This window comes from Lepus europaeus, chromosome 8, assembly GCF_033115175.1.
Source record: "Lepus europaeus isolate LE1 chromosome 8, mLepTim1.pri, whole genome shotgun sequence".
NCBI classification, from domain to species: Eukaryota; Metazoa; Chordata; class Mammalia; order Lagomorpha; family Leporidae; genus Lepus; species Lepus europaeus.
In genome coordinates, this window is record NC_084834.1 from 87,690,745 (window position 1) to 87,710,608 (window position 19,864).

Consider the following 19,864-nt stretch of genomic DNA (forward strand, 5'->3'; position numbering starts at 1 on the left):
TCTAATGGTTGAAACGGTTTGCTAAGTATTCATGTGATATTGCTATTGTCAGCAAGCGATCTAGGACTTGCTCCCTCATTTCTCTATTCTAAGCCCAACTTGTTCCTTCATTTCTCTATTCTCTTCAAAGTAGGAAACTAATTCTATTATGAAGGAATCTATAGGACGTACAATTTAATCTTTAGACCTTATAAAAGAGATGGCTAACATTTTTCTGTAATAGCAAAGCCAAAATAAGAACTTAAATAATAATCTCATAGCTAGATTCACTTCGCCATCAGCGAAGTATACAGTAAGTAGAAAAAACCTCCCTTTCAGACCAAAGGGAAAGAAAGTTTTAAAGTGAGAATATAATTTTCCTCATGGGCATTGTCTACCTTAGAAAAACTACTACAGAACATGCCTGTGACTATAGACTTGTAGTTCAGGCCACCGAAGATTAGAGATGGGACATGGGCACTCCCTTGACTTGCATCCTCTGGTCTGCTTTAACACAAACCAGGAGGAAAAGAAAGCTCGGCATCAGAAGCAATGGGTGGCAGGCCTATTAATGGCTGATCTGTACAGTGATCTGCCCTCAAGGAGACCCAACAGGCCAGTCTACTGCAGTGGCTTTCAATGTGGTAAGCCTGGGCTTCAGCAGAAGTCAGCTTGTGAAGAGCCCTGGCAGCTCTGCCAAGAGTTGGATCACTGGAAATGGACCTGCCCTGGAGTCGAAGGATGCCCAGGTCAGAGCCACAGATCTTATTGGCTCTAAGCTGAAAAGCCCTTCACTCAGCCCAGCTTCCAAAGTGACCACTGTAGCTGAGGGCATGGTCAAGTAGGGTCAGCAACATTGCAGGCAGAACTGTAAATTTCTTGTTAGAGATGCCACCTGCCTTTACCTGGCCACTCTCCTCCCAGCCCAGCCCAGTAATGAAAGTCAACAGAGTGCCTTCCCCTAGGAGGTTCACACGTCCCTTAGGATATACCCCATGTGAAGAGATAGATAGGTCTGGGCCTCTTAACTTACAAGGCCTAAAGCCCACCAGATTATTATCAAGCCCCTTCTATCAGGTTCTATTTGCCTCTCAATCAGAAAACTTAATTGTAGCTTAGACAGCACCTTTCTTAGCTCCTCTAATAATGACTCTCCTTCGTTCTAGGCCCTGTCTAGTGCACTTGGGCCTCATTCCTTTGTAATCATAACCTCTACTCTACCACCAATGGCTCTACTCCCAACCTGTGTGTACTGATGGTCCTCTTCCCCACTTAATGCTGTATAATTGTTCAAACCTGGTAAATGCCACTCTTAGGATCATTGGTTACTATCCTCACTCTGTCTTTTATGACCTTGTCTAAATATGATCAGAGTCGGCAAACTTGGAAGGCTTCCATAGCCTTGGCAACTCATGACGACAGCCTAGGGTGGTTACTGGCGCCATAAACTAGAGTGTCAATTTGTTGGGTCAACAACAGGAGCCACTGTGCACTTGCTCCTCATGTGGGATCTCTGTCCTTAATGTGCTGTACATTGTGATTTAATGCTATAACTAGTACTCAAACAGTATGTTTCACTTTGTGTTTCTATGTGGGTGCAAACTGTTGAAATCTTTATACTAAATTGATCTTCTGTATATAAAGAGAATTGAAAATGAATCTTGATGTGAATGGAAGGGGAGAGGGAACGGGAGAGGGGAGGGTTGTGGGTGGGAGGGAAGTTATGGGAGGGGGAAGCCATTGTAATCCATAAGCTGTACACTGGAAATTTATATTCATTAAATAAAAGTTAAAAAAAATATAGCACAAACACACACACACACACACAAAAAGAAGATATAAAAAGCAAAAACTGGATATACCCATTAACTTGATTTAATCATCTGCATTGATGACAGATAGATTATGCACCCTGAGGCAGGCTTCAGCCATTAAGACCTAGCTGGGGATGCCTGAATCCCATATTGGAGTGGTTGAGTTCAAGTCCTGGCTCTGTTCCCGATGCCAGCTTCCTGCTAGTCCATATCCTGGAAGGCAGCTAATGATGGCTCCAGTACTTTGTGCTATGCCACCTGGATTGAGTGTGAGGGTCCTGGCTTTTGCTTGGTGTAGCTCTAGCAGTTGTGAGCATTTGGAGAGTGAATGAGTAAATAGAAGATGTCTTTCTCTCTATCCCTAATATCTCTGCCTTTCATGTACATAAAATAAATAAATAAAAATAAGTAAAAAATTTAAGCCCATTGAATAAAGACTCTTAGCCCATGGTGACACTTGAGGCATGGTGATACTTCAACATAGTGACACTTGAGGCAAACATAATGTGAAACAAATAATTGGAAAGAAAGGCAAAAATAAGTTCTATTTAAGATTAAGAGCACCACAATAAAGGAGTCTTTAATACAATTAATTAGATTCCTCATGGAAACCGAGTGATGATCCTCATTACTGAAAATGATCAACTTCAACAGAAGAACAATTCAACTGTTTTGTTCATGAATGTTATTGAATGACAATGGAGGGTGGAGGGTGAGACAGGAAAAATAAAGAGTCATTATCTTTACACATTTGGGGGTTTGAAAAAAAAGTACTTTTCAATTTGGGACATGCTCAATCGGACTTGCCCCAAATGGTAGAGTTAGAAACATATCAGGGGATTCCAATTAAATCCCATCAAGGTGGCACTAGTCCAAGTGATCAATTTCTGTTCACAATTGATCATAATAACAGGACTAAGAGTCAAAGGGATCACATAAACAAGACTAGTGTCTGAAAATACTAACTGATAGAATAAAAAAAGGGAAAGAACAATCCAACATGGGAAGTGAGATACACAGCAGACTCATAGAATGGTGGATGTCCTAAACAGCACTCTGACCTCAGAATCAGCCCTTAAGGCATTCGGATACAGCTGAAAAGCCCATGAGAGTATTTCAGGCATGGAAAGCCAAGACACTCTGGCAAAAAACAAACAAACAAACAAACAAAAAAAACCTAAATGAAAGATCTCTGCAAGTGAGATCCCAGTGGAAAGAACAGGTCATCAAAGAAGGAGGTACCTTTCTCTGAAGGGAGGAGAGAATTTCCACTTTGACTATGACCTTGTCTAAATATGATCAGAGTCGGTGAACTCAAAAGGCTTCCATAGCTTTGGCAACTCATGACAAGAGCCTAGGGTGATTACTGATGCCATAAACAAGAGTATCAATTTGTTAAGTCCACAACAGAAGTCACTGTGCACTTACTCCTCATGTAGGATCTCTGTCCTTAATGTGCTTTACATTGTGATTTAATGCTATAACTAGTACTGAAACAGTATTTTTCGCTTTGTGTTTCTGTGTGCGTGCAAACTGTTGAAAGCTTTACTTAATATATATTAAATTGATCTTCTGTATATAAAGAGAATTGAAAATGAATCTTGATGTGAATGGAAGGGGAGAGGGAGTGAGAGAGGGGAGGGTTGTGGGTGGGAGGGAAGTTATGGGGGGGAAAAGCCATTGTAATCCATAAGCTGTACTTTGGAAATTTATATTCATTAAATAAAAGTTAAAAAAAAAGTACTTTTATCCTCCTTGAGATGAATGGCAGTTCACCTGCAGAGAGCTTTTAAAATCCTAAATAGTGAAACAATCTCATGACTGAAATAGTTGAGGAGGCAAAGAAACAAACCGACAGATCGCTCATGGTCCACCAGTCTTTGATCCAGCGTAAATTGGAAGAACTATCCACAGCAAAAGAGCCCCTGGTGTGACTCCTAATTAGGTTTATGCTACTGATGAAATAGGCTTATTAAGCTATGCTAAAAATGTAAATATGATTTTAAAACCAAATTATCTGAAAATGTAGGTTTAAAAATAGAAAATGAAGTATGACAAAATGGTGACAGGCAATTTAAAGGCAAACGTGATGATCCAAGACAAGCGTTTTGCTTAAACCTGGAAATCCTTTGTATCTTTCCAGGCTGATTATGTTAGATGGAGAGCAGTTACTTTGAAGTGTTTAGCTTTCCACAGGGTCATAACCCTCCAACCAGCAGACTGCATTTGGGATTCTCTTTAAGGATAATAACTCTGTTGCTTCTGTGCAGTGACATGCACTGCAAAAAGCTGGTATTGATTCTTTGGCTTTTCCAAGTTAATAGGCAAAAGGTTTGTTCTAGGGCAAAGCAGACATCTTTGGTCATGAGCAAAGGCCTAGCTTGTTGAACATATAAAACAGAAGCAGGAAAAAAAGTCTCTATTAGGACTTACAAAGCTCGAAAGCTTGTAGGTGAGGAACTGAGAGAAGGCATTGTAAATAATCAGTGTACTGTATCTTTATTTTGATGTTTTAGAAATCTAATCTCTCTGGAGCTAACGAAAAGACCAAATTAAGAAAAACGCATTAACTGACAAGCCATGGCCCCATCATATTCATTCTTACTCTGAACTAAGCGAAAACAGACGGAAGCAACAAGGAGGCTTTTCAATAATGACCACATGGAACATTTTCCTTAAGAAATTAAGGGCGACAATCTAAGAGTTAACTTAATTCAATTATACTAATCCTTCAAACTCAGAGCAATAAAGCACTCATCATACAGTTCCTAAGAGGCTAAATATTTAAATTTTCATATTGATAACTTGTGCTTGAATTGACACAAAAGCATGAAAGTATCAAGTATTCAGGATTTTTCCTTAAGTCAAGGTGAACCAGCAAAATTCCCACCATAAGCCAAGCAGATGGAAGACTTGGAGAAGGTTTTGTGTTTGGAGAAGAATTTAAGGACTGAAGGAGCTTTGGTCTTGTTTCCCTTTTAGTGAGATGAATTCAGGATTCAAAGGAGAACAAGAAAAAATGAGACAAAGCAAGACAGATGCTGAAAATTAGCACTGTCCTGATGAACTAGAGTTATCTGTTGTCTCACATAATAACACACACCTCACATATGACCTAGCCATGGCTCCCTGACTTGTGAAAGTGTAAGATCGTAAATTATCCTTTCTTTACCTTGCGCCTAAAGAAGACTACAAATTACGAAGACAACAACATACATATATGTATTAACTAATCTACAAACACCTTAGGGAAAGGACTCAGTCTCTGGTGAGATTTAATTTAGAGAAAAGTGTTAATTAATCATTAATAAGAAAATCATGCATTTGTACCGTCACTCATTTATCTCATGGGGAACACTATAGTCTTAATTCTAGGATTGTTGTTGCAGGGGAACACACCTCTACAAAATCTTAACAGAGCTAAGAGCTAAGTGGGGTCAATACTATTAGCAACAGCACAATTACCAAATGAGATGTTATACATTATTGCCCAAGAAAGCCCTCAAATCCATAGCAGTCATATCCCCACCAAATCCAATGATGATAAGTAGGATAAACACATCCTACATACATAAAAGGCATTCATGTATTTTAATGACAAATGTTTACTACTTTTGCAAGCCAACATGCTCATCATCATCATTTTCTCTCTTTCCTGTATTAGTAAAAAGTTGTTTATTTTACTAGGCAAATAAATATTTACATGCAAGATTATATCTTAATATAAAATCAGTTTTTTCCTTGGCATCAATACTTAGAGAGAAAAGTATCCAAAGATAGCCCCATTTGGTTCAACAGTTCAGCTATTAATTCCCTGAGGGTAAACGTATCTTCTAAGTTGCTAAACACAGCACAGGTTTTATTTTTATTTTTTATTTTATTTTATTTATTTATTTTTTGACAGGCAGAGTGGACAGTGAGAGAGAGAGAGACAGAGAGAAAGGTCTTCCTTTTGCCATTGGTTCACCCAACAATGGCCGCCGCGGTAGCGCACTGCGGCCGGCGCACCGCGCTGATCCGATGGCAGGAGCCAGGTGCTTCTCCTGGTCTCCCATGGGGTGCAGGACCCAAGCACTTGGGCCATCCTCCACTGCACTCCCTGGCCACAGCAGAGAGCTGGCCTGGAAGAGGGGCAACCGGGACAGGATCGGTGCCCCTACCGGGACTAGAACCCGGTGTGCCGGCACCGCAAGGCGGAGGATTAGCCTAGTGAGCCGCAGCGCCGGCCAAGCACAGGTTTTAGACAACAGCACCAGTCAGGGTAAGTGTATGCCCTATGTGCACTATTTTAATTTGAGAGCATTATTAAAATATCATGCATCACAGTAGCCAAAAGGTAGGAACAACTCAAATGTCCATTGACAAATGAGAGGAAAAATGAAATGTAATAAACACACAATGGAATATCATTCAGTCTTGAAAAGGAAGGAAATTCTGACAACACAGATGAATCTGGACTGTATTATACCACCTGAAATAAACTGGTTAGAGAAAGACAAATATTCTATGCTTCCACCTACCTGATGTACAGGGTGTAGTTAAACTGAAACAGTATTTTTACACTTTGCGTTTCTGTGTGGATGCAAACTGATGAAATCTTTACTAAGTATATACAGAATCGATCTTCTGTATATAAAGATAATTGGAAATGAAAAAAAAAACCTGGTGTTAAATTGGAAATGACATAGAAAATTAATTAATTTTTTAAAAAAATATCATGTAGGATCTCTGTCTTTAATGTGCTGTACACTGTTATTTAATGCTATAACTAGTACTCCAACAGTATTTTTTCACTTTGTGTTGCTATGTGGGGGCAAACTGTTGAAATATTTACTTAATATATACTAAACTGATCTTCTGTATATAAAGAGAATTGAAAATGAATCTTGATGTGAATGGAAGGGGAGAGGGAGCGGGAAAGGGGAGGGTTGTGGGTGGGAGGGAAGTTATGGGAGGGGGGAAGCCATTGTAATCCATAAGCTGTACTTTGGAAATTTATATTCATTAAATAAAAGTTAAAAAAAAATGTTTAGAGGCAGAAAATAGCTGGTGGCTGCTAGGGGCTGTGAGAAAGGAGGGATGGGGAGTTGTCATGGAGTGGGTATAGGGTTCCATTTTGGAAAACTTCCGGACACAGATGACGGTGATGGCTGCATAACTATGTGAATGTACTCAATGCCACAGAACTCCACACTTAAGTATGGTTAAAATGGTGCAATTTTTATTATATATATTTTACCACAATAAAAATACATGTATACATACATTGAGAACTTAACTTTTAGGAAATCCGTAAATAATACTTTTGTGTAGGTATGCCTAAAGAGGACTCAAAGAAGAAAAAGTGGAAGAAATAAGAAGAATGAATGAAAAGATAGAAGCGAGAGAGCAGGAAGGGAGGAGGCGGGGAGGGGAGGAGGGGAACTGAAGGGCTGTCCTGAGTGTGTGCTTGTGTTTTACTCCACTCATGGGGTCGAAGGAAGAATGTGTCCGGAGTTCATTCCTTTGTTTCTCTTAGGAAATTAACCAGGAGGGGAGGGGTGGACGAACTTTCACAAGCACAAAAGAAATAATATAGAAAGTTTTTCTCTGAATAGAGGCTATAACATGGTTGGATGGTGGAGCCTGGCTGTGTTCATTTGGATCTGGAGTTTATGAGTTACAGAGCTTGTCGGGTACTCGTGACTTCCTCGTCAGGGCAGTCAGGGTAACACTATTACCTGACTTACAGGATCGCTGTGTGCCGAGATGAGTTAATGCCTGGGAAACACCTGCTGCCGCCGCCACTGCTCATGGTGATTCTAGAAATCAGAGTTAAGTGGGATTTCTTTAACCAAGGGACTATTGACTCAAGTAGGGTCCCAGGTTTTTCCTCACATGTCAATAGACGTGGCTTCTTTTTTTGCGTCTTTAATGACTTGATAAATTTATCGTAGCCATAATTGCTTGTAAGTTTGAAGTCAACAATAACTTCCAGAAAATCAATACACAACACTATGATTATAATTTACATTCAGTTCAGAGAATGAAGCTCAACTCTTGGGAGAATGAAGTTAAAGCACCTCTAAATCTTAAGAAGTCATGAATATAAACATAAAATAAATAGCTATAACAATCTATTTTATTAGAATTGTTTTTCAGTTAAAAGAAAAAGAGAAGTCAATTTACAAATTACTAATTTAAGAGACTTGAATGTACATGTTATTCACCAGTTATAAATGATAGTCTTTTAAGGGAAATATACACAATATGAAAGAATAAATAATAGAAGTGAGAAGCAAGAACATTTAATGCAATAATTTAATATAATAATAAAAGGATCTTGATATGTAAAGTCACACTTAAATAAAGTGTTGGAATTTTTACGTTTCATTTTGGCTAATACCCCGAGAACAAGTTCATTTTAATACTTACTTAGAAAAATGATTGCTTTGTTTTCAAACAAAAAATAATAATTAATATTTATGCTGTATTTCATTTTAGTGTAATTTTACATAGCTATGTTTTTCTGTTTATGAAATTTACTCTTTTTTACTCTTAATAAATTCTATATGTTAGTCAAACTTGGATAAAAGTATTAGTTTTATAAAACACTCATGTAAATTAATATTTAAAACAAGTTTTGAAAGATAATTGGGCAAAGCTCAGATCACGGGAAATTTCTGATACTTTAATTTTGGGCTTTAAGGATGAGTACCTTATATAAAATAAGATAACCACTGGATCAAAAAATAAAAAAGAATAAGCCCCTTTTGATATATCAACTTTGCAATTAATGCCTTCTGTCAGGCTCATTAATTTGCTTTCTGGAATGAGCAAATTGTGGTGAATGTAATTGAGTTTGCAATGATGGAAGACTGTACTGTGTCTCAGATTCACAAATCATTGTCTATATACAATATCCCCAGTGTAATGACCTACATGTGTCCTCTCCCAGGATATACATAGCCTTTGCTTTTAGAATCAATTTGTTTTCCAACATCTAAAATCAAAGATAGTACTTTTTTAAAAGAGCCAATTGAATTAAATATGTAAAATTTTCATGTATATTTCACAAGTAACAATGTATACTTTATAATTAGTTTAATCTTTAATACTTGTCAAGTATTTGTTTTATTTTAGTTAGTTCTATTTTGAAGTTTTTTTTCCCTGAACTGTGACTTGAGCATGTTCAGGGACATTGTAAACTGCTTCTAGTCCAGCAGGTGTCAGGCTTTCCCAGGGTGTAGACCCCAGGGCAGACTAATGGATGCTGCGATGATGCTTAATTCTAGGCTCAATCCAATTGTAAAGTGACACCTTTAGCAGTTTCCCTGAATAATGAATTTGTAACACTATGGTTTGACATTCAGAAAGACTGAGGGTGTGAAAATCTAAAGGCTTCCTACTTACTGACCTGAACTACATGAGCACTTATTAAATTCTAGCCTTAAACACAATATATATATTTATATATTTAGTAGTAACTTAGTAAAATAGCAAAGTAATGAAACAAAGGAAATTATAGATTGGAAAAAAATTGAGACACAGAATATACTTTACATGGTATTTTTGTTCTGCTGGCAGTAATATAATACATGCATTTATTTTCCAAGTATATAAAAGGTACTTTTTAATGCAAGGGTATGTTTCTCTTTAGAATGTTACAGCATATAAGTACAATACCCTTTCGATGCCATTCAGCCGAATAATAACTTTGCAAATAACACATGAACTTAACTGTTTGGATTTTGTGCATTTCAAATCTACTCATAATTCACACAAAATGAGCCTTAAAAAGTGTTTTATAATATCAGAATTCACTAAATGATTTTTGTAATTTTAAAACATTTTAAATGAGGTATTTAATTTTAATTTAATAAGTATCGTAATAAGAGATGTGTAGAACTTACATTAGAACATTGTAACAGAAATCATAAATCATTGAACTTGTCACCTCTATTTTTATTTTTATTTTTTGACAGGCAGAGCGGACAGTGAGAGAGAGAGAGACAGAGAGAAAGGTCTTCCTTTGCCGTTGGTTCACCCCATAATGGCCGCTGTGTCCGGCGCACTGCAGCCAGTGCACTGCGCCGATCGCAAGATAGGAGCCAGGTGCTTCTCCTGGTCTCCCATGCGGGTGCAGGGCCCAAGGACTTGGGCCATCCTCCACTGCACTCCCGGGCCACAGGAGAGAGCTGGACTGGAAGAGGAGCAACCAGGACAGAAGCTGGCGCCCTGACCAGGCGCTGTAGGTGGAGATTAGCCTAGTGAGCCACGGCACCAGCACCCTGAGTTCTAGTCCCGGTTAGGGTGCCGGCTTCTGTCTTGGTTGCTCCTCTTCCAGTCCAGCTCTCTGCTGTGGCCCGGGAGTGCAGTGGAGGATGGCCCAGGTCCTTGGGCCCTACACCTGCTTGGGAGACCAGGAGAAGCACCTGGCTCCTGGCTTCGGATCAGCGCAGTGCGCTGGTCGCAACGCACTGGCTGTAGTGGCCACTTTGGGGGATGAACCAATGGAAAAAGGAAGACTTTTCTCTTTGTCTCTCTCTCTGTCTAACTCTGCCTGTCCCCCCCAAAAAAATTTAAATTTATGTATTTGAGAGGCAGGGAGACACACACATACACACACACACACACAGAGAGAGAGAGAGAGAGAGAGAGAGAGAGAGAGAGAAAGTGCTGCATTTCCTGACTCAGTACAAAATGCTTGCAATGGCTGGGGTTGGGCTGAGGCCAAGCTGGAAGCCAGGTATTCGATCCAGTTCTTCCACATGGGCAGCAGGAACCCAATTACTTGAGCCACTATGACTGCCTCCCAGTATCTGAATTTCTTTATTTTTTTTCCTTATTTTTTTATTTTTTGACAGGCAGAGTGGACAGTGAGAGAGACAGAGAGAAAGGTCTTCCTTTTGCTGTTGGTTCACCCTCCAATGGTCGCTGCGGCTGGAGCACTGCGGCTGGCGTGTCGCGCTGATCCGAAGCCAGGAGCCAGGTGCTTCTCCTGGTCTCCCATGGGGGTGCAGGGCCCAAGGACTTGGGCCATCCTGCACTGCACTCCCAAGCCACAGCAGAGAGCTGGCCTGGAAGAGGAGCAACCGGGACAGAACCCAGCGCCCCAACTGGGACTAGAACCCCGGGGTGCTGGCGCCGCAGGTGGAGGATTAGCCTATTAAGCCGCGGCCGTCGACCCTGAATTTTAAAGAAACTGAAAACTAGGGAGGAACTGAGTACTGAACCCAGTGAATTTGAGTGCCTTAACTGTTACCTTAACTGCCAGGCCAAACACCCACACCTAAGTAACCCCTTGTGCATAAAACAAGTTTGGGACATGTAAAGAGACTATAACAAGTAAAATTCTAAGTGCAACTGTCATTGAACTCAGAAAAAAAATCCATCTTGTTTTTCCTGTCTATTCAACTTTTATCTTCTTTCTGGCTCCTCTTATTAATAATTTAATATAGTTATATTTAAAATAAAATAAAATTTTTAAAACATTTTAAATATTAAAAAATTTTAAAATATTTAAAATAAAATAAACAAAAACAAGAAATGGATCATTCTTGACTTAATTTATTTGTACATGTGAGAAATATTTGGTGATCCATTTTCAATATAAAACAGTAAGTGGAAAATTACTGACAGCAAACCCACACAAGCAGTTTGCTGATGTGGTAGCTGTGGAAGTTCAAACAACAGGAAAACTCTTAAACAAATAATTCCAACAAGATACAGCTCTTGTGCAGCAACAAGTTCAACCAATTAGCTCTAACTCTGTCAACATTGCTTGGGTGCTTTTGTCACTGTACAGGATAGAAACATAGCGGAGAAGGGAATAGAATATACCCTTATATAGGAAACTAGGACAGAGTTTGGGAATATTATACATCCCATATACTCAGCCAATGAAGAAGCAGGGATAAAATACCAATTGCAATTGATCCAGGTGTGCCTGCTCCGCTGACAGACAACAGACCTTACAGGACCATTTTAAAAGTCTCACTTGTGCTGTGCTTTCTGTCCTGAGTCCATTCCTTGGCTCTTGGTGGGTAGCAGTGCTTCCCGCATCCTGGGGAGATCTGTTTCCCACATCTACTAATACTTTCCCCGATTTTCATAACTGGTCTTGATCCTCCCTCTGAGCTCTAAGCCCTTCCAATAGCCCATCATTCCAAAGCATTTTACTGAGCACTTTCTCTGTGCCTGGCCCTTTCTTTATTTTTTATACTTCTTTTATTTTTATTTTTAATTAGCTTTAACAGGCTTGATGTGATTTATAGACACAATCCTAAGAAAGTAATGATATTCCCTTCCTCCCTCCACCTCTCTCCCTACCACTGTCTTTCCTTCTCTCTTTATTTTGTCTTTTTTTTTTCCTAGCTTTTGAGATAATATTTTACAATTACAGGGGGCCAGAGCTGTGGCGTAGCAGGTAAAGTCACCGCTTGCAGTGCTGGCATCCCATATGGGCGCTGGTTTGAGTCCTGGATGCTCCATATTCTCCTCTATGGCCTGGAAAGGCAGTAGAAGATGGCCCAAGGAGGGCCCCTGTATCCATGTGGGAGACCCAGAAGAAGCTCCTAGCTCCTGGCTTTCGATCAGCCCAGCTCTCGGCATTGCAGCCATCTGAGGAGTGAACTAGTGTGTGGAAGGGTTCTCTCTCTCTCTCTCTCTCTCTCTCTCTCTCTGCCTCTGCCTCTCTGTAGCTCTGCCTTTCAGGTAAATAAATAAATCTTTTTAAAAAAAATTACATTACAATAAAAAGGCTTAATACTTCACCAAATAAGAGGTTTAACAAGTAAAAAAGCAAAAAGAATATAGGGGATACAGATAATAGCCATAAACAATAATTGAATGGAAAAATGGCTATTTCACCTATGTAAATTAAATTTTAGCTCCAAAATATATGTGAGAACATGCAGTATTTGTCTTTCTGGGTCCAATTTATTTCACTTAACATGAGGTTTTCCAGTTGTGTCCATTTTGCTGCTTTACTAGGCAAAGAACAGAATAGTAAATAAGACAGATAAGGATTCTATTTTCACGGGGTAAGTTTCTATTTTGGGAAGACATGAAATAGCCAACTATCTATATAAGTAGACTGGATAATTTCAAATAAGTGCTAGGAAGAAAAGATAAGGTGGTAAGACAGGAGTGGTGAGCGAGAGGAACAATATTATTACATTGGGTGGTCAGAGAAGTTCTCTGAGGAAATACCATTGAAACTGCAGAGTCCTTCATTCTGAGGGCTGAAGGAAGAGCAAACAGGAGGTTCCTTGAGATGTGAATTAACTTGACAGGCTCAAGAAACACACAAAAATAAAGGCCAGTGAGGCTGGAGGAAATGAAGTACAGGGAGCTTGGACTGTGATGCTGAGTGAAATACTAAATTCTGCACACATCTCTGAAATCAAGAATGGACTTTGAATTCAGCAGTAATTTTTAGCTACTGTTGATCACACAATAGTTATTGCTATTACTTTAGAAATGCTTTAAACAGTTTCACTTGAAGTTTGTAAAAGAATGATAAATGGTAAGAAAAATCTCAAAAAGTAAAAGATAACTAAATCTATAAGTTCTAAGCAAGAAAATATGGTGTCACCTTTTTCCTTCTTTTTAGTCCCTAAGATAATGTGTCACTTAACAAGTAAAGTTTAGGGCTGGCACTGCAGCATCATGGGTTGGGCTGGCATTTGTGGTTCTGCCATCCCCCATACGGGCACTTGTTCGAGTCCTGGCTGCTCCACTACCATTCTAGCTCCCTGCTAATGTGCCTGGGAAAGCAATGGAAGATGACCTAAGTGCTTGTGCCCCTGCACCTACATGTGGTGCCTGGAAAAGCTCCTGGCTCCTAGTTCCAATTGGCCCAACTCCAGCCATTGCAACCATTTGGGGAGTGAATCAGCAGATGGAAGGTCTCTCTCTCTCTCTCTCTTTCTCTCTCTCCGTCTCTCTTTAATTCTGACTTTCAAATAAATAAATAAATCTTAAAAAAATAGTAAAATCTCACAACCAGTGAAATGCATCAAAAAGATCTGTCAGGAGGGAGAGGAAAATGTCAAGGGCATATCCAAAGTTTGTAGTTGCCAAATGAACCATTCACCAAGATGGCAAAGCTTCAGACACAGTGTGCAAGGGGCGGCTGGGGGTAGAGGAGAAGTTAAGTAGGCACTTGGATCACGTCCTTATCTCGTTGCACCTCTTCCCCTGCTGGGAAGGCTTACTGACCCTGTTCAGAATGTTCAGAATGAGTAAGCCATTCACCCCGTTACACACTCTCACAAGCGTCATGCAGAAAGTTCATCACTGTTTCAACATCAGCATTTGTGATTCATTGTTTTCCTTCTCAGAACCTTCCCACTGGGCTGTAGGTACCACAGCAGGGCAAGGCATGCAGAAATTTTTGTTTACTGTTTTATAACTAGCTTTAGGGATGGATTAGGTATTCAGGAAATATTTGTTCAGCACCTAAGTGCACTAATCCTAACTTCTTTTTATCCTGAAAGTTTGAAAGCATTTGGTCATTGACTATACCCACTCTGTTAGACGGGAAGCCACAGCTCTCTTTTAGCCTGAACTTCCTGCAGTGCTAACATGGGAGATAATACAAGAAGAACCAAAAATAAGCCAGAGAAATCCTGTAGAAAAGAACCTGCCATAGTCACAAGTATTCCCTTTACTAAGGATTATTATAAAATCCCGAGAATGGTAGCAAAAACAAAATGAAACAATAACAACAAAGATGAGTTTATCCCAAACTAACTAGGTATTTTCATAGACAAATAAGAATATTTCTTTGGAAAAAATTCTACCTTATATTCATTTGTTGACTTTCCTGTTTAACATTGTTTGATTAAATATTTATTGTGTACTTTGAATAAGAGACTTTGCTAACACTAAAACTGTGCACCAATGTGTAAAGAGATGACAATGTTCCTTGTAATTCTTATACACTGTTACAGATACAGTGAGGGAGGAACCCAGGGAGAGCTATAGGAGCAGTCACAAGGGCCACCTAATAGCCTGAGAAGGCTGCCTGAAGTATTATCATCGGGGGAAAAAAAAGGAGATGAAGAAAAGAAGACCATGCTGGACAGAGGGATCAACTAAAAGGAAAAGGAGGCTGAACACAGGGCCTCTTGTTGACCACAGAACTACAAATGTGCATAGGCTGGAAGTAGCAGAAGATGAAGTTGGGGAGGAAGGCAGGAGCCAGGTCCAGGATGGCATCATGTGACTAATTGGATAAGGAATCTGGAAAGTATTCTGTAGTCAACCAACAGCCTCCAAGGGCTCACAACAGGAAAGTGAACTGTTCATTGCTATTTTCCTACTTGGGAAAATAGACTGTACCTGAAGATGGAATATAATGTAGGGATTGAAAATATATGACTCTGAAGCCAGGCAGCTGGGGTTTGAATCCTTGGCGAGATTTGCTGGCTAAGTCTTTCAGGTGAATCACTTAAACTCTCTAAGGAAATGATAGGATCTTCTTCGTCTGTGGGGGACTGTGCTGAGATACACATATATATCTCACTACTGTACACTATCAGGAACAGTGCCATATAAATGGCACTTAGTAGTAGTAGTGTTTGCTAATCAAATGAAAATATGAAAGACTTCTTTTGAACTTATCAGGGTCTCTTACATCCACACTATCAAGGAGGGACCTAGGTATTCTCTAATACCATTGTCATTTGCATGGCTTCATGAGAAGAAATCTTAAATGTTCAGCAAAAAATTACCGAAACAAAACATCAGGCTTTCCAGGACCTCAAGCTATAAAATCTCTAAGTAAAGTTATTATTTCTAGAGAAACAAGATTATTGTTGTTTGTAAATCCATAGGTTGTTCAGTAAGCTACACTTACAATGTGTGGTTTTCAAATAAAACATATCGATTTTTTTTTAAAAAATCTGTTACTTACGTTGGTTTTACTATTTGTATGAAATATTTCTTATAGGAAGGAATTATTATTATTATTCATTAAATTCTGGGCATGACTACATGGTAGTCAATTTACAAACAATCATCAAGTAAATAACTGTTCCCAGGCTTTGAGTGTAAGTGGTAAAGCAACTAGCGGCTATTTAAAAACTAGTATTTATGAAACTTTTAAACTACTAATTTGAACTATGAAAAATATATACCACTTTCTATATGTTACATAACATTTTAACTTTTTTATCCTTTTTATAATATTTTCAAGTCTATTAAAATCTATAACTGTAGCATTTCCGGAAAGTTCACAATGGTTTCTTATGAATGTCTAAAAATTCTATTATAGCCAAAAATTGAATTATAAACTCTAATAAAATATGATGACTAGAAATGATACATGGAAATGATTAATAAAAGGCTCTTGATAAATAGTATTTGTTATCTTTAATAGATAAAAATCTGTATTCCTCCAAAACAGAAATATAAACATAAGTTTGTTAAATGTCTGGTGTAGGCAAGTTGAAGATTTTGTAACCTATAATATATGTTTTCTAGATAATCGGGATTTTTCTAAATTATAAGTGAGTAAATTTGCAGATAAAATAAGACTTATATTTTTTAATTAAATACAATAAAAAGTTGACTTAAATAATAAAGAAAACATAAATCTATTTGTTTGTGTCCTTCCCATTGATTCATTCCTGATCTGTATATCAGCAGCCACTTTAACAAGATGTCTTTCACACAGCAAGTGTTAACTTGTATTTTTAACTCAAATTTTATTATATAAGTGTATTTACAAAAGTTGTGGAAAATGGATATTAACTTTTAATTCCATTTTCCCTGAACTTTTTGAAGTGCCCTTGTATTTTTAGTAAGATCTTTAACTCAGCTTAACTCTCAAAATGTGTTTTTTGTCTTGAAATTGTTTCATTATAGTTTTAAAGTTTTTTGAAGTTTAGTTTTGTAACACTAAATATCTGGTATTCCAAACATACAGATAACTCAGCACATTAAATGAACAAAACATTGAATTGACCATATATGTTTTTCTTTGCTTATTTTCTTTTTAAACAATACTAAGCTTTGTTTTATTACTTATTTTAGTTTATCAATTCGAACTGCTATAACTTAAATCAAAATTCATTTGACAAATTAGGCTTTTCTGATTCATTGCACTCATGATGATAGCACATCTTAATATAATTACAATATTAGTAGAGTATGACTTGTTAAGTATTCTGTAGGCAGCATGCATACAAATATTTTATGAATTTTAATGTGTGTGATAATCTGCAGTTGTCTTTGTATCTGCATCCCCTGTATCTTATCTGTATTTATATATGTATACATGAAGAAACCGAGATTCAGAGAGATCAAATGACTTGTTTAGAGCTGTGAATCTCCACAGTACTGAAGATAGGATTGCAATCCGGCTCAATTACATGAAGTTATCAAGCATAACTCAGTTGATTTGGTTTGATCCCTGAGAGCTTTATACCTTCCACAGTATCACTTCTGCGGTTTTCAAATCTGCTCACTTCTCAGCTTTACTATTTTATTCTGTTTTTTTTTTTTCTTTTCTTTCGTAGGTATAGCTCTGAGCACAATCAACTCCAGCACATACCAGGAGTTGAATTACATAAACTACCAGCCCCATGCTGATATGGTAGTGACTAACCCAATTAAAGGCATCTATACAACTTAACAGAGAAGTGACTGGCTATTTAGTCAAAACAAAATTGCTGCATTTTATTTACTCACCTTTCCTCTGTTAGATAGGAAGATAACAAAGACCATACCTAACTGAAATGTTGAAATTACAAATAGGGTCTGATTTCATCTCACACCTGAAATAATTTTCCAGGAATGTCGTAGTTTAAACTGTTAAGGTGTTTTGGTGGACCTTATAGCCAGAGAAAGGAAAAAAAGAAAAACAGTTTCTTACTTTCCTCTAGTTGTCTCAAAACTTGATTTTTGATAGCCAGCTCCTTGACTTTGGTCGCTGAGATACGTTTTCCTGGGGGACCGATTTCTCGTGCCTCCAGCTAAGTTCTGAGACACTGTTTGCTCCTTTGATGTGCTAGCAAAACTCTGCAGAAATCTCAGTGTAGAATTGGAAAGGACCACCGACTTTGCTCCGGGGTTGAACTTGGTGCTAGTCTGGGTGCTGAGGGCAGGATTTTGTGACTTCACGGTTCCTTCTTCAGCCATCTCTGTGGGTGCAGGCGTCTGGTTTCCCACACCCTCTGCAGGTGTACTTGACTCTAAGAGGGGCAATGCTGACTGTAGAAGAGTCTCTTCAGAAGTTCCCTCTTCAGGAATTGGGGCGATCTCAGCTAACACGGGCTGAGTGGTGGGCAGCACTTGGAAATTTTCTGTTTTGTTGGGAGCAACTGAGGCAGAAGTCACATTCTGGGAGCTTTCACCCTCAGGTGCAGTCCAGGAGGGCTCCATGCTGTTGAGCCCGATGCCTCCACTCCATAAACTGGAAAGCAGGACAAATAACCTTGCTGCCTCCATCTTAGTCCTTTGAAGCAAGAAAGCTCATGGGAAATTGTGGGATGAAGCCCTTCTGGCCGTTTCGATAGCTGCTTTCACATTGAATCCGCTAAGACAGATCTCTGCCTGTTTGAGATGAGTAGAGGAAGCAGGTTTCTGTGTTTTGGAGTGCACTCAGGAAGTTTGTTTCCTGTTTCTGTAGGTTTTTTGAGACCTGTGACCTCTGGTAGGAATGATCTATGGAGGTGGTGAAGGGACTCTGACGAAGCTGAGGGTAAATGGGAAAACACAGGCGATTATTATCAGGAAAAACCCGTGAAAACACATGAAGTAACCTTCCTTTCTTAGGTACACTCATGTCTCATGTTTCACGGATTTCAAAGACAAACTGCATGTTGATGATGGAGAATATGGAATTTTGTTTGCATAAGCTCAGTGGAGGAATTAACATTTTGTTCTACCACATGAGGAAACAGAAAAAATTTGGTGCCACCCTTTTCCACCACTCTACCTTTTGTGCAAGTGCACACACACACACAGAGAAACAACAATGTGCTTGCAGTGTTTCTGTCAATTCATGTGTGATTCATAGGCTGAATTATGAAAAAAAAAAAAAAAAACCTCCCTATTTTATACATACACCCCAGTCACACCATTGCTTGGAAATGATCTCAATGATTATAAGAAATAGCAAAAAGGAAAACACAAATAACTGAATTTTAAAGGTACATAAGGAACTCGCTTTAAATGGTGTTCTTAGAATTTCCACCAGAGATATCAACTTGCAGGATGAATAATAAGAATTTTACTTTCTTTACTTTCTGAACTGGTTAAGGTAATTAATATTTTACCACTAAGGAATAGATGAAGGAAACAATGAAGTGATATACACAAATAAATTAAAACGGGATATTATTAAAGGGTTTTCTTTGGTTATTTTTCTAACAGAGATGTTTCATGGGATTTGTAATTTCATATCTAGATCAAATCTCTGACATCGATGTTTCAATTAACTTTTCCCACCTGTAAAATTCCATATCAGACTCTTAGGACAGTTCATTCATTCATTCCCATATTCATTTATTTAGTAATTATCTAAACGCACAGCCTGTGCAAGGCACTCTCTTAGGTGCTGAGATGATAAAGGAATGGGAAAATATTCTCAGCTGTCAATGTGCTTGCAGCCTGGTACATGTTAGTTGAAGGCTAGCTCCATGTGTAATTAATTTTCCTGTTAACTTTTGTGCCAGACATTAAGCTTTTGCTAAATATTCAGTCATAGATCTTTACTTAATGTATACTAAATTGATCTTCTGTATATAAAGAGAATTGAAAATGAATCTTGATGTGAATGGAAGGGAAGAGGGAGCGGGAGAGGGGAGGGTTGCGGGTGGGAGGGAAGTTATGGGAGGGGGAAGCCATTGTAATCCATAAGCTGTACACTGGAAATTTATATTCATTAAATAAAAGTTAAAAAAAATATTCAGTCATAGAATCTGGTCTTTCAGAATGAGCAAATTGGAAATTTGGTGTTTGAAAGTCTTGCTTTATTAAAAAAAGTGCTCATTTTCATAATCCTGACAAAGGATACCAAGATTTGAAACAAGGCTTCATTTTTCTCCTGGACTAGTTAATACTTTTCTGTTCCCATA

At 38.5% G+C, this 19,864-nt stretch overlaps 1 protein-coding gene across 1 annotated transcript in view; it reads right to left on the minus strand.

The window, feature by feature from the left end:
- The window catches only part of MMRN1 (multimerin 1), a 68,502-nt gene extending 50,269 nt beyond the window's left edge, over positions 1–18,233 (minus strand). The window contains exon 1 of the mRNA XM_062199159.1: positions 17,659–18,233. Coding sequence (XP_062055143.1) covers positions 17,659–18,233 — 575 coding nt within the window. The remainder of the gene's footprint in view (positions 1–17,658) is intronic.
- Positions 18,234–19,864: the final 1,631 nt, after the last annotated feature.